The 12,713-nt window shown below is 39.5% G+C and overlaps 1 protein-coding gene across 2 annotated transcripts in view; it reads right to left on the bottom strand.

Moving 5' to 3' along the window:
• Nucleotides 1-5,178: 5,178 nt before the first annotated feature.
• TEF (TEF transcription factor, PAR bZIP family member) overlaps nucleotides 5,179-12,713 on the bottom strand; it is a 28,292-nt gene continuing 20,757 nt past the window's right edge. For both annotated transcript variants that reach the window (XM_080971931.1, XM_080971932.1), the window contains exon 5: nucleotides 5,179-12,703. In XM_080971931.1, coding sequence (XP_080828057.1) covers nucleotides 12,682-12,703 — 22 coding nt within the window. In that variant the 3' untranslated portion in view covers nucleotides 5,179-12,681. The remainder of the gene's footprint in view (nucleotides 12,704-12,713) is intronic.

The raw sequence follows: 12,713 nt of genomic DNA, 5'->3' as shown, positions 1-12,713 counted from the left end.
TGTATGGAAAAACACATGAATATGACTGTTGATGATTTTCTAAGTACACTTCTTTTAAACTTACCAAACTGTGTAATCTATTCAATGCTAAGAGGGTAGATAGGGAAAGTCGTTGTAAGCAACTTTGAATGAGATATTTACCGTAAAATGTCTAAGAGCCTATATTTCCATGCTTCAATTTGCTGCGTGTTTTGCATTTTAAAATCTCTGCTGAGGCTCTCTCTTTCCAGAAAGTATTCTACCCAGTGTTTGGATCTAGGAATCTGGCATTCTTTTCTTTAAATCAATCATAAACCAGCACCAACATATGGCGAACCACAGGTTGCCCATCTCTGCTGCAGAGGAAAGGGATAGCCTTGGAACGAATTCCCTTCCTTTTATAGGGCTACAAGAGCACTTGCGTGATAAATTGGATAAAGGTCCCTTTCACTGCACTTTAAATGAACACACAATACAGGAGAAAAGAGCACTTAAGCTTCTGTGACTTAGTACTATCTGTCAAAACACTCATTTATATAATTTGGGCTAAATGCAGAACACTTTCTGCATGGGAGAGTGCAGAATAATGTCCTTTTGGGCAGGGAAGTAGATCCTTTGCCAATGCAGTTTGCAGTTGTCGCCATGGGCGTAGCCGGGGGGGGGAGAGGGGGGGCAGCTGCCCCCCCATCAATAAAAATAAATGAAAACACATAGCTAACTTAAGTTCTGCCCCCCCAACAAAAGGCCTACCCCCCCCAACAAAAATCCTGGCTACGCCCATGGTTGCCGCTACATATCTCTTGGGAAAAAATATTTTGCTCCCCATGCAGATTGGTTTTGACAAGCCTAGATCCTTCTTATCCAGACTGGCAGTCCCTGGGGTTGCAATCCTTTTCACTTGTGGCACAAAGACTTTTTTCTATAATTCATTATCCTTGAAACTGCTCAGTCATCCATACTAAACAAACTCGAGAAGAAGTGGACCAGAATGTAGAGTCTTAAGACTCTAGCCTGATCATCCATCATGCTGGTTCTACTGGCATATAAAAGGAAAGAAAGTGTGATTGTTTGCTAATGGGAGGTTTATTTCTTTACAATCAATTTTTTACTGCCTTTCAGTTAAAGAAAATAAAAACCATTCCAAGACAGCTGGTTGCAAAGCTTTGGCTGGATTAGTGTCAAAACAGTATGCTTCTCTCTCTCTCTCTTTCATTTCATATCAATAACCTTTAGTTTCTTGTGCAATCCCATCGGGAGGGTTACGGTACTTATTTTTAAAGGGACAAGGTCACAGCACTTGCTATGCTGCAACAGCGCCATCTGGTGGCGAGTCCTTAGGAAAGCAGAACGTTTCTTAACCAAATTAGAAGACTGGACAAGCGGTAAGATGAACGTGATGAATCAGGGCACATGAATAAATGTGAGGGGACCTGCATGCTGAGAGGGATGATGAGTCCTCCCTCCCCTGATTTCCCTGCACTCCTTTGCCCTACTGTCAGACCTTGGCCAGGATCTAACAAGGCCTCATGTGAAGAGCCTAATGCAGGGGCAAGCAGCCAAGGTTTATAATGGCCAGAAGTAATATATGGTAGAAAACATGAGACAAGGAGAGAGAGAAAGATTGCATGGTTACTTGGTAAGTTGTTCAGACTAAGAAGCTCAGTTGGATGCAAGGGCTAGAAAAGTGAACAGAGAACAGAGAGGGTCAAAGCAGAGCAGAAAATGAAATCTAAACCCCTTCCCTCAAAATCAGAAGGGATGGAAGTTGTTCAGTAACCCTGAACTTCACTGGCCCCACTGGTGAGGGAAGCTGCTTTCAGGTCAGTCTTGCTGACTGTGCTCTCCTCTCCCAAAGCAAAGTTCAAACCAGAAAATCAATGTCACCTCCAGCATTGTAACTCCAAGTGTATCCCAGGTAAAGCGTACGTAAGGTCACCTATTGCAATGCCTGGAGTACTGCCAGTACTTTTACACTAAAGCCTTGCTACTTCCAGCTGCCCACTCACTTCCACCAATCTTAGCTCTTTCCGTGTCACTCCCCCTTTTGCAGAAGATAGTTCAGATGCAGTTTTTTGATTCAAACAAACACTACTTAGAACTCTCTCATCTCCCAATGGGGCAGCAATTTTTTTAAAAAAATCCTTCCAATTTTAGGAAGGCATGAAAATAACAAAGCACTAAACTTTCCAAGATGTGAGGTACAAACTCTTAAATACTACATGGAAGTCTCCCAACAGACTTGTGGAGGGACACCACATAGTATCGGAATAACTGGGAAACAGCAAAAATGGGGCAGGTGAGATGTATATCCACCAAAAAAGAGATTTGACAGGTGAGATGCAGAACAAAAAACATGAACCTTGTTGCACACAGATAATAGGCAACTGCCCCTCTTTCCAGAATACAAAAGTTCTGAAGCACATCCTCTGGAATACATTTTCTCATCACACAATTAAATTTTAATGAAACTCTATCATTCCTTGCTTCCATTCCAGCCTCCCCACACCTTTAAGTCATTCTCACCTGCCTGACACCCAGAGCAATTAAACTGATGAGTATAAAAGGGCATTCTCTGTATTGTTACCATAGCTGTTTACCAGCTGGGCTCCTTCAGACCACAACATTTCAGGACTTTAGGAAAGGGTTGAAAACTTACCTGTTCACACTGGCCTTTCCTTGAATTTTTCTTGTTGCAGTTGATTTTGGCTATATATGTGTGATGGGGGTGGGGGGTGGCTGGATGTTTATTGCTACTGGTTTATTAAATGTCTGTAATTTTTTGGATGATATTGTATTTGTATTGTTTAACAGAATCCACCTTAACAGGGTTTGACTCTTAAAGCCAGCATACAAATAGATCAAATATATAAACACAATTTAAATAAAACTATTTGGTTTGGAGGAAGGGCCAGTGGTATGACTGGGGTTGATGCAGAAGACAGCTCCTTCAGTTGCAAGGGGACAACTGTGAAGAGCTGAAATGTATCACCATGGTGTCTCATTACAACCAAATGTCGGATGAAAGAAAGTGGAAAATGGAGACTGATTTCCAAGGTTGGAGAAAGACAATAGTTTAAAAGCTGGAAGTGGTTGGAGAAATTGTTTCCAAGAAAGACAGATATTTCATTGATTCCGTTGTTGCCTCTTATCAAGCAGGTTTTTTTTGCAACCAATACAAAATCCTGTAAAACCTGTTTAAGCAGTCAAAAGGAGGATAGTGTGTGTGTGCGCGTGCGCGTACGCGTACACACACAGCAGCAATCTATCTTTCAAACCACCTTCAATTCTTTGAAAAAAGCATTTTTTAATCTGACCCAAGAGTTCCGCAAAGGTCCATTTGGAAACATTTAGCACTCTTGTCGGAAAGGAGACAGTCTAACCCAGTTCTTGTGGATGATGTGTGCAAGTCATCAAAATCAATGGACGTAATTCCAGTGATTTCAATTTATCCACTCAAGAGTTTGACCAACCTTGGATATCACCAGTTTTTTTAATGAATAATTTTTATTAATTCTAGTTTTTTGAGGCATAGCACTGCTTATCATCCTCACAGACTTCCGAGTCCCAAACACTTTGTCATTTAAAAGCCATACTGTATTTAGCTCAAGTTGCATGAAGATAGCCAAGTTTGAATCTTCTGTCTTTCTACCTCCATATCCAAACCCCATTTGTCAAAAACAAAAACTTGAGAACATTTATGATCAATAGTTGCTATCTTAATGCCAAACACTACCACAAAACTCCTACTGCCCATCAGCATTCAGAGGGCAAGAGGCAGGTATCCGGCTGGGGGGGCAGTCTAGGTATGTTGTGCAAACTCTACCAAGTGGGGAATTTTTTTGTCTCTTTGTTCATGTTTGCCACATCTTCTTACCCATGGGTAGGCAAACTAAGGCCTGGGAGCTGGAGCTGGAGCTGACCCAATCGCCTTCGGCCCACGGACGGTTCGGGAATCAGCATGTTTTTACATGAGTAGAATGTGTCCTTTTATTTAAAATGCATCTCTGGGTTATTTGTGGGGCATAGGATTTTGTTCATCCCCCCCCCTCAAAATATAGTCTGCCCCCCCCCCAAGGTCTTGAGGGACAGTGGACCGGCCCCCTGCTGAAAGTTTGCTGACCCCTGTTCTTACCCTACTGGAAACTGACTTCATTGCTTAGGAAGCAGTAAGTGACTTGTGGCATGACTAGCTCCAGTAGGCAATCTAATGTTCTCTTTCCATTTGCATAGGATGTAATTTGACTTGCATGATTGGCATCTAACTTCAGTACTTATGCTCTAGGGAAAGCTTTTAGTACTCTTTTAAGCAACCCTTTCTGGTGCTTAAGAAGATTAACTTACTATTGATTAGTGGTGCTTCGGAGACAGTCCATAGATTCTTCACGGCATGTGAAGTTTTAATTCCCACAAAAGGTCCCATCCCCACTCCCCTTTTAAGGCAGTTCCAGGATATAGGAACAGATTAATTTTTTGCCTTTGGTTTCAAGATTTTCAACAAAAGGCTGCGGGAGACCATTTGTGAAATAGGTGGTTTCCATAAACATTAGGAGTGTTAAGTGCTTCAGGCGGGATTACTCAGGATGTTACTTTGCCCACACACATTTTAAGAAGCGCAGTGCGTGGCACTTGCTTTTCTTTCTCAGGAGAAGCAACTCTGTTCAGCTTTATTGCGCTCCACAGATATTGGCTGTAGTTGCAGCAAGCCGGGCTGCTTCCAGGGAAAGCTCGCTCCCTGACGCTGCTGCTTCTCTTCTGGGTGCTGGAGTGGTGGGGGCTAGGGCTGGAGCTGGGTTTTCCCCTCTCACTCCTGCAGCCAGGGGGTCTGGCTTAATAGACTGCATTAAAGTATAAACAACACTTTTATATGCACTGGGAAAGAAAAGAAAGAAGTTTGACTCCCTTTATTGTGATATTTGTTTTAATACGGTGGTCTGGAATATCTCTGAGGTATGCCTGTATTTCTGATACACTCACAAGGTAAAAACATGAGTAGAAATAAATATAAATAAAATAAACTTTTGTGCTCATTCATGGCCAGAACTAGCTTGTAAATATAGGAAGCAAGGGTACAGCCTGACTTCTGAAAGTGATTTTTGACACCAACTCCTACAGACAGACATCAGAGACAGCTGAAGGATCTGCACCACATCGTTATGTTCTGGTGACAGTTTGCAAACAATATACTGCAGTGACTAAATCTTGTACTTAGTAGAATATACACTTTATTTTTTTAAGGGGGCAAAATCCAACAATTCAATACAGTCAAACTTTACATTTTTAAAACAAAAGCATTCTTTTTAAAAAGACACTTAGCAGAGAGACTTACATACCCAGACAATCCACCATCAGAGAGCTCATATCCTTAATTCTATCATTTAAAAAGTGTCATAAAAATGAATACCAGGTAGGCTTTGAATATGAAAATGTTTTTTTTTTCTTACCAGGATTATCGTTTTTAAGTCCTTTCGACAGTCATCCATTATTCATTTGTGTGTACAGAGTAGGGATAGACATTTTTACCCTGATGTTTTTATAAATGGTAACGATCCTACTATGTAGTGCCTTAAAATCCATGACTGAAAAGCATTTTATATACTAATCTACACAGTTTCACTCAGTACATACTGGAACACATCAAAGAGAAATGCAAATGTTATACAGCAAAAACAAAGAGTAGTTTTGACCAAAAAAGGTCACATTTTATATTGCAGTCACATTTCCCCTGTTTAATGACAAATGGAGCTAAACACTCACCTGCTGCTCCAAATGAACAGAATGGACTAAAGACAATGAAACTCCTGAGTAGTTAATCTCTCTAACTATGGAAAAATAACATAGCTACGCTGCAGGATTATCTGAGAACATATTTTTAAAGGGACACTGTATCCAGCTATGTTATAAGCAGATCAAGCTTTCCATGCCAATGATAATGGAGTTTTAACAGCAGAAATAATGTCACTAAGCTGGAGAAATGCTAAGGGAAGTATGTTGCATGCGACAGATGCCAATGTAGAATACTGACAAAAAATATATATATTTCCAAATTCATCTACCCTTTTTTATGGCTAAGCTACCATAAACCTAATGTATAGTGTGCTGAATGACAATTCACACCAGGCTGGTGCAAAGAGCATGTATGAACACAACATTCAAAGTAGTTTGCATTTCTGAAATCATCATGTGCTTTTTGTCAACAGGAATTAATGCATGAGGATACTGCTAACTGGCAAGATAGGCTTGCCTCCAAACAAAACCAGTTGAGTATGATTATGAATAACATCAGTGACCACAGAAATAGCTCCCATGCCAATTCTCAGTGTCTCTGCTTTTTGTGGTTTATTAAACATTTTGTAAATATAAAGCATCACAAACCAAAGCTCTACAATAATTTAATTTCGCTTGATTTCTGCAGTTTTCTAAGAAACAAAATCCTCAAACCATGCTACATTAAAATATCTTAATGAGTTTGCAGAGGTTACAATGAAAGCACTTATTACTCCATGAGGACTGAGATTAATATTAAAGTGTATTTACATATTTTGTCGTACAAAATACAGTATTCCAATAATCATGTTATTACTGTGTTTCAGACACAAATGGAAAAACACTACACTTCTGCTATTCTGGACCCAACTAAACATCTTGCCAGCTGATGCTTCAAAGCACAAGTTAATTGTTATCCTAGTTCAGCAAAACAATGCAAAGAACACCTCAGCCTCAGTTTTCTATTAGGAGGCTGCCTTGCTGATTAATTCAGATAAAGTTCACAAGAAAGCACTACTAGGAACCACAAGTAAGAACCATGTGCATTAATGGAGCAGTGGGGGAGGTTATGTGTGTGGGGAAAGATGTATTAAGAGTCTGAAAAATAGAATTATTACATTCCCTCCTCAGCCTCACCTTCTTTTCATTATAATTAGATAGTACAAGTTCACCAGAAAGATAATCAAGTTGACAAGCTTTCACATCAAAAGCAATTCTCATTATAAATTAACTCAAATGAAGAGAATTAGTATCTAAAGTTCACAATGAGAATGACTTTGAACTCAGCAATTCCTTGTCTCTTACAACGTTGCATCTTCCTTACTGGGCATCATCCAGCCAGGAGAGCTTAAACTTGTGTTGTTTTCATAAGAAAGATGTTTAGCAAGGTGGGGGGAGTGGGCGACATGCCAGGCATTGCCATTGTGAGGGAATGTAGTTGCCATTAAGTATTTATATAGGTTCTGTGACAAATTTGGGAAAAACAGATGTAATATATATAGAGTATGTTTTGGAGCCACAGGGGGGGGAGAGGGTGTTTTATTCAGACTACACCCAGTGAAATTACTGGACCTAATTTAAGTGAGGTTCGTTAGTTTCAATGGGTCTATTTTGAGTAAAACATAGTTGCGTAGCTTAGTTGAGTAAAACATCCAGTGAATTTTTCCCTGCTTCTCAGCTTAATGAGATCTGCATACCAGTGAATTGAATGCTGGCTCAGAAATCAGCCTTGCCTTATTCTGTTAATGAAAAAAGGACAAAAGTGTTTTTTAAAGCGGAAAACTTTGTGTGTGTGTATTGTTGTAGTTGCCATCCTATCAATGCCACATGCAGCGGCAGAGCATATGCCTGCGCTGCCCAGGGTGGGCGTGCTCCCAAGGGGGTCAGAACGCGGCACAGAGGGTGCCCTCCCAGGCGCAGGATAGCCACTCGGGTGCACAGAGCGGTGCACGCGCCCTGCAGCTGCGGGTGGAGGGAGCCACTGAGGGCGGACATTCGCCTCCCCCCAGTTGTCAAAACGAAGGGGGAAGGGGGGAATGCTGCCAGCAAAGTGGCGCAGCTCCCCCCTTCCCTTGACGGCTTGGGGTAGGCTTCGGCAGCACACCAAATGTCACCCCCCTGAGCGAAGACACCTGGGGCAACCTGTCCCCATCGCACCTCCCTTCCTCCGCCCCTGGCCACATGCACACCTGGCTTGGGCTGCAAACTTGCGAAACAGTTTTTTGATATTTTATTTTGTTTGTTTTTAAAGAGCATGCTTGAACAAGGTGAAGCTTCTTCCAAACAAACCTCACTGCTCTATACAGGTCACATCTGTCTTCTCTCTAACTGGTTTTCAAACTGAAAAAGGGACAGTAATCAGTTAAGAATTTTCGATTTGCCAGCATTGTCTCACGGCTATGCACATTGCACAGAGGCAAACCTCAGATCTGTCACAGACTGTGTGCTCCATAATGAGGTGCAGTTAATCAAGGCTGCCTGGAGATGTATCCGTGGATGCCTGAGGCTCCAGCATTGCAGGTGAAGCCAAGCAGGTGTGGACCTGATCAATTATTTGGATGGGAGACTATTGGGGGCAACCCAGCTAGATGGGTGGGGTATAATAAAATTATTCTAATTATTATTATGTATACGCAGGATATAAAATTATATTTTAAGTGCGTCTGCATGATATATGTTTGCAAACACATGGTTATCACTCTCACAAAATTTAGGTGAGCATTTAAAAAGGCAGATCTAAAAGGGTGCACACGTGAAATACATGAAGTAGATCTTTAGATGACGAGTATATGAATACTAGTGAATCAGTGTACACATTTTTCCAGGAAAGTAGAGGTGCATATACAAAAGGATAGATAATGCGCCTTTTTTTCCTTAGCAAAGGTTCAGATTTGAAAGATTTCTGTTACTCTAGAAGCTGAAACAATTCAGTTTTGTATAGCTGCCTTTAGTGGGTGAATCAGCCTCAACATGAGTATCTGTGTTAAAACATCCCCAAATTCTGTTTTTGTGTGTTTTTGGGGTGGGGGTAGAAAAAAAATTGAACTAGATGCTTATGGCCCAGAGGTGTTTAGGAATTCTGTAAAAAAACAACACCATAGAGATTCTAGTATGTCTTAACTATTCAAAATATATTTGCTCTTAACAATTTTACAGTATCTCTGTAAGCTTTAGCTGCTGGTTCTCTTGTACTGCACCTGTTATCTTGATACCTGACAGAAGGACTGCCCACTAGGGAGTACTAGAAGCAAGCTCTACATCTAGAATACCTGGTTATTCAGCACAATACAGCACAACACCGCACAGAAAGGGAAAGTGCCAATGAATATTTTTTTTAAAAAAACCCACCTGCAAAGACATTGGGAATTTATACAAAACAGAAACCAAGATTAATATCATAGGTTTAATATAAAAACTTATAAAGGCTTCAGCACCCACAGCACTAAGTATATGCCTCCATTACTTCTTGAATGAATGATACAAAAGTAATGAATAAGGGAAAACTCCACCAAAATTTCACGTGAAACCTGCACAGAGATTGATCACAAAGAACCACAAATTATCCCTTAAACCTAAATCATTGCTCTAGTTGCAAAGTAGAAATCTCACATGACTATTAAAGAATGATTAAAAACCAATAAACAGAGGTTAAATGCCTATGCTAAGCCTGTACAATGAAATGAAATCTTTAAGAAAAGGAAGATCAACTTCTAAATTATTATTTAGAAATTATTATTATTCAATTAATTTCATCTAAGGATGAAATTCAGTTAGGGGGATATTTTATTTCAATCTCTCTCAAGGGGATGATCATGTACATTAAGATTACCATAACAAAATTCTCTATTATATAGATTATTTGCTTTTGAAGATTTTCTTTCTTGTCCACAATATTTATTAAAAAATTAAAAGTTGTTAACCCTTGGATCTTCAGTGGCAGGTTGATAGTAACTGGGTAACCATAAAAAGATTACTGTTCCCCTCAAACTGTTCCCAGCAGGGTCTGTAATCCTACAGATCACACTCTGGTCATTCCATTACATAATTAAATAGCAGTATGTAGAAGAGTTTGCATACTTATAGCAGGCATCCTGCACTATTTCTTTGGACAAATTAATGTTAAACATTAGTGCAAATTAAGAACATTATTCTCTACTGTTATCACTATAAATTGGTTACCAAGATGAAGAGGAAGGTGGAAGACCTGGTTATGCTAGTGATATATTATTTACCTCCCATACCAAAGAAATAATGCATTTTAAAGAAACAAAGTTGTAAATTCACATGTTTACTGTGTCTCATTTGTTTTTCCTGGGAAGAGTATTACAACTACTTCATCTTCCTACAGAAAGGTACACGTAAAGTTGCACACATAACCTTTGCATCGTGTTGTACAACACATGCAAATCTTCCAAGTGACTAACCAAAGCACATTAAATGTGGGAATTCATATTCTATTTCAGTTGTTTTGTGCTATATAATGGCTGGAGAACTAAAATTATTAACAGCTATCATGAAGAGCCATATATTACATTTCTAATGTAACACACACAAGTACTGGAAATCTGGCTCCAACTGCAAGTTATAAGGGGATGCAGCACATCATTTAGATTAGTACTACAATTCTGATATTTTCTTTCTGTGTATATTTGATCGTTATACCAATCTACTCCAACTTTTGAGAGATTCTATAAACAGCCCACAGTCAATTTTACTAAGTAATATGCACACTGGTGCATTAATTGCAAACAAATAAAATAGTACAGGCAATTTCTTAATTTTGTTGGGATTACGCTTTGAAAACAGCAGAAAATCAGTGTTTTGCAAAATGTAATCTACTTGCATAATTGTGTTGGGACTTTCCTGTCAAGTCCAACTTCTGAATCTGAAACAGCAATCTTGAAGCCTCTTGTGCTAAGCAGGGATTGCCAGCATTGAACTGTACACCAAAAGAATCCCGTGTTGCAAACAGAACACTCTAAACAACAACAAGCAACACGTTGGCTAATAATGTGCTGACAATATTTTTATAACATTATACTGTGTCAAAATTCATAAACAGAAAACTTATGTGCATGGAGTCACAAATTAGTAAGAATCGAATAAATGGAACATCCATGCACATGACTCCATGCACATACGTTTTCTGTTTATGAATTTTGAAACAGTATAATGTTATAAAAATATTGCCAGCATTGAACTGTAGGCACAATAGTGCCCTTGAGGTTTTCCCACGGTTCCGACAGGCCAAATGAGCCCCTCTTACTTTCTGCCCTTTTAATGAGCTGGCGAGGGGGGAATGCATAGAGCTGAATGAGGAAATTGGAAGCATGATGCTTATTTCCACTTTCTCTTTTAGCTCCATGTCCTTTTCAAGGACCAGATTAATCCTTCTGGATAAGATCACTTGGAAAAGTGATCTTCTTTCTGTGGAGAGGCTGATCTGGCTGAGGGAAGTGGCCAGAAGGGATGGTGCACTTGTCCAAAATTCCAAATGTGCCCACAAGCCTAAAAAAATTGGCAACCTCTGTGCTGTGCTTTCCTAATCAACTGATGGAAGCCTGTTAACCCAGTCATTAGTCCTAATACAAATTGGTGTGGGTTTTATCCAGTTTTATCTATTCTTGACACATGTAGATCATGTTCAGGGTGTAACTTCTACAGAATTGAAATGCCCTATTTCCACAAGCCATTTTGCTGTCCCTAGGGTCTAAGCAACAGGTTCTGCTACCACATAGGCATGTATCTGATGGGATATTCCAACTGTGCTATGTCTGATGCTTCAGATTAATGAGTCCAATGCTCATCATACTATGTTCAGGCACTCAAGTGAAATTCAGAAATCTTTAAGGGAAAAATAGTAGGGGAAAACAGCATAAACATTGCTTATTTTATTTCTAACATGTACAGGACCAGGTAGAAGTGAAAATCAGCAATTATTCCGTAATTATTCAGTTGGGGCAATCAGAAGGCCACCCCAATTTTGATAAGAGACTTTGGGCAATTTGTTCAGCAAGAAAAAGTAAACTAGATATTGAACTTGCATCTTCTGGAAGATAGGCAACAGCAGATAAAATGAGTAACTGAGTGAATAACTGAGTCACCCTACTTTCGCAACCTGTCCTTTTATTATACTGCTCCCTCTTCATTACACATCTATGTTTATGAAAGTAAGGAAATAGAAATCTCTTAGGATTATTACAAGGAGTAGATTGTGAAAATGCATCAGCATGCCATCACAATCATTCTATTGTCAGAGTCAGCAAGCTTAAGAAAAAGTGCTAATTTCAGAAAGTGAGTGTCAGCTTTAATCAGCCGAGAAAATAAGGTGCATCTCACTTGCTAGCATTTGTTAAGATATAGTGCATCTTGGGGTACGTGTTATTTTCCATTACTTCTATTTTAATTGATATGTTGGTTGTATAGTGTACCAAAACTATTTCTTTTTAATCTGTTTTCCACATATGCTGTTTCTGTTCCAATAGTACAAGATACAATAGATTAACAGAATTTAGCTGCAATATTGATATCCATTCTAAAGCACAGAACAGATATGAAAAAGAAACACAGAAGGAAATCTTGAATAATTATAGTTATATTCCCTTAATACTTGCCCCTTCCTCCCAATAAAGGATCACCACTAATTATTCAAACTGAACTCAAGGACACGAGCGCCAAGTGTCATTGAAAAGAGTTAATCACTGTACTGCATGTTGTGGGTACAAGGAAAAATAGCAGTACAACAGAAATGTACCCTTAGAGACCTTGGTCTTTTCATCATGCTCAGCCCTTGGGTAGTTCAGAGGGAGGTACTTGCAGGCAAGCAGGGTCATCATCAGTTGTGGAACACCTCACATCTTTCACTATTCATTCTGATGGCAGGTGGTTTCATGTGTAGTTTTTAGTTTCTTTGTGATTTTAAGAGTCTTTAAAGTTGCATCACTCGGAATCGGATAAGTCACTTTAAACAA

This window comes from Podarcis pityusensis, assembly GCF_964106645.2.
Source record: "Podarcis pityusensis genome assembly, chromosome: 10".
Taxonomy (NCBI): Eukaryota; Metazoa; Chordata; class Lepidosauria; order Squamata; family Lacertidae; genus Podarcis; species Podarcis pityusensis.
This window is presented reverse-complemented; position numbering and strand designations above follow the sequence as displayed.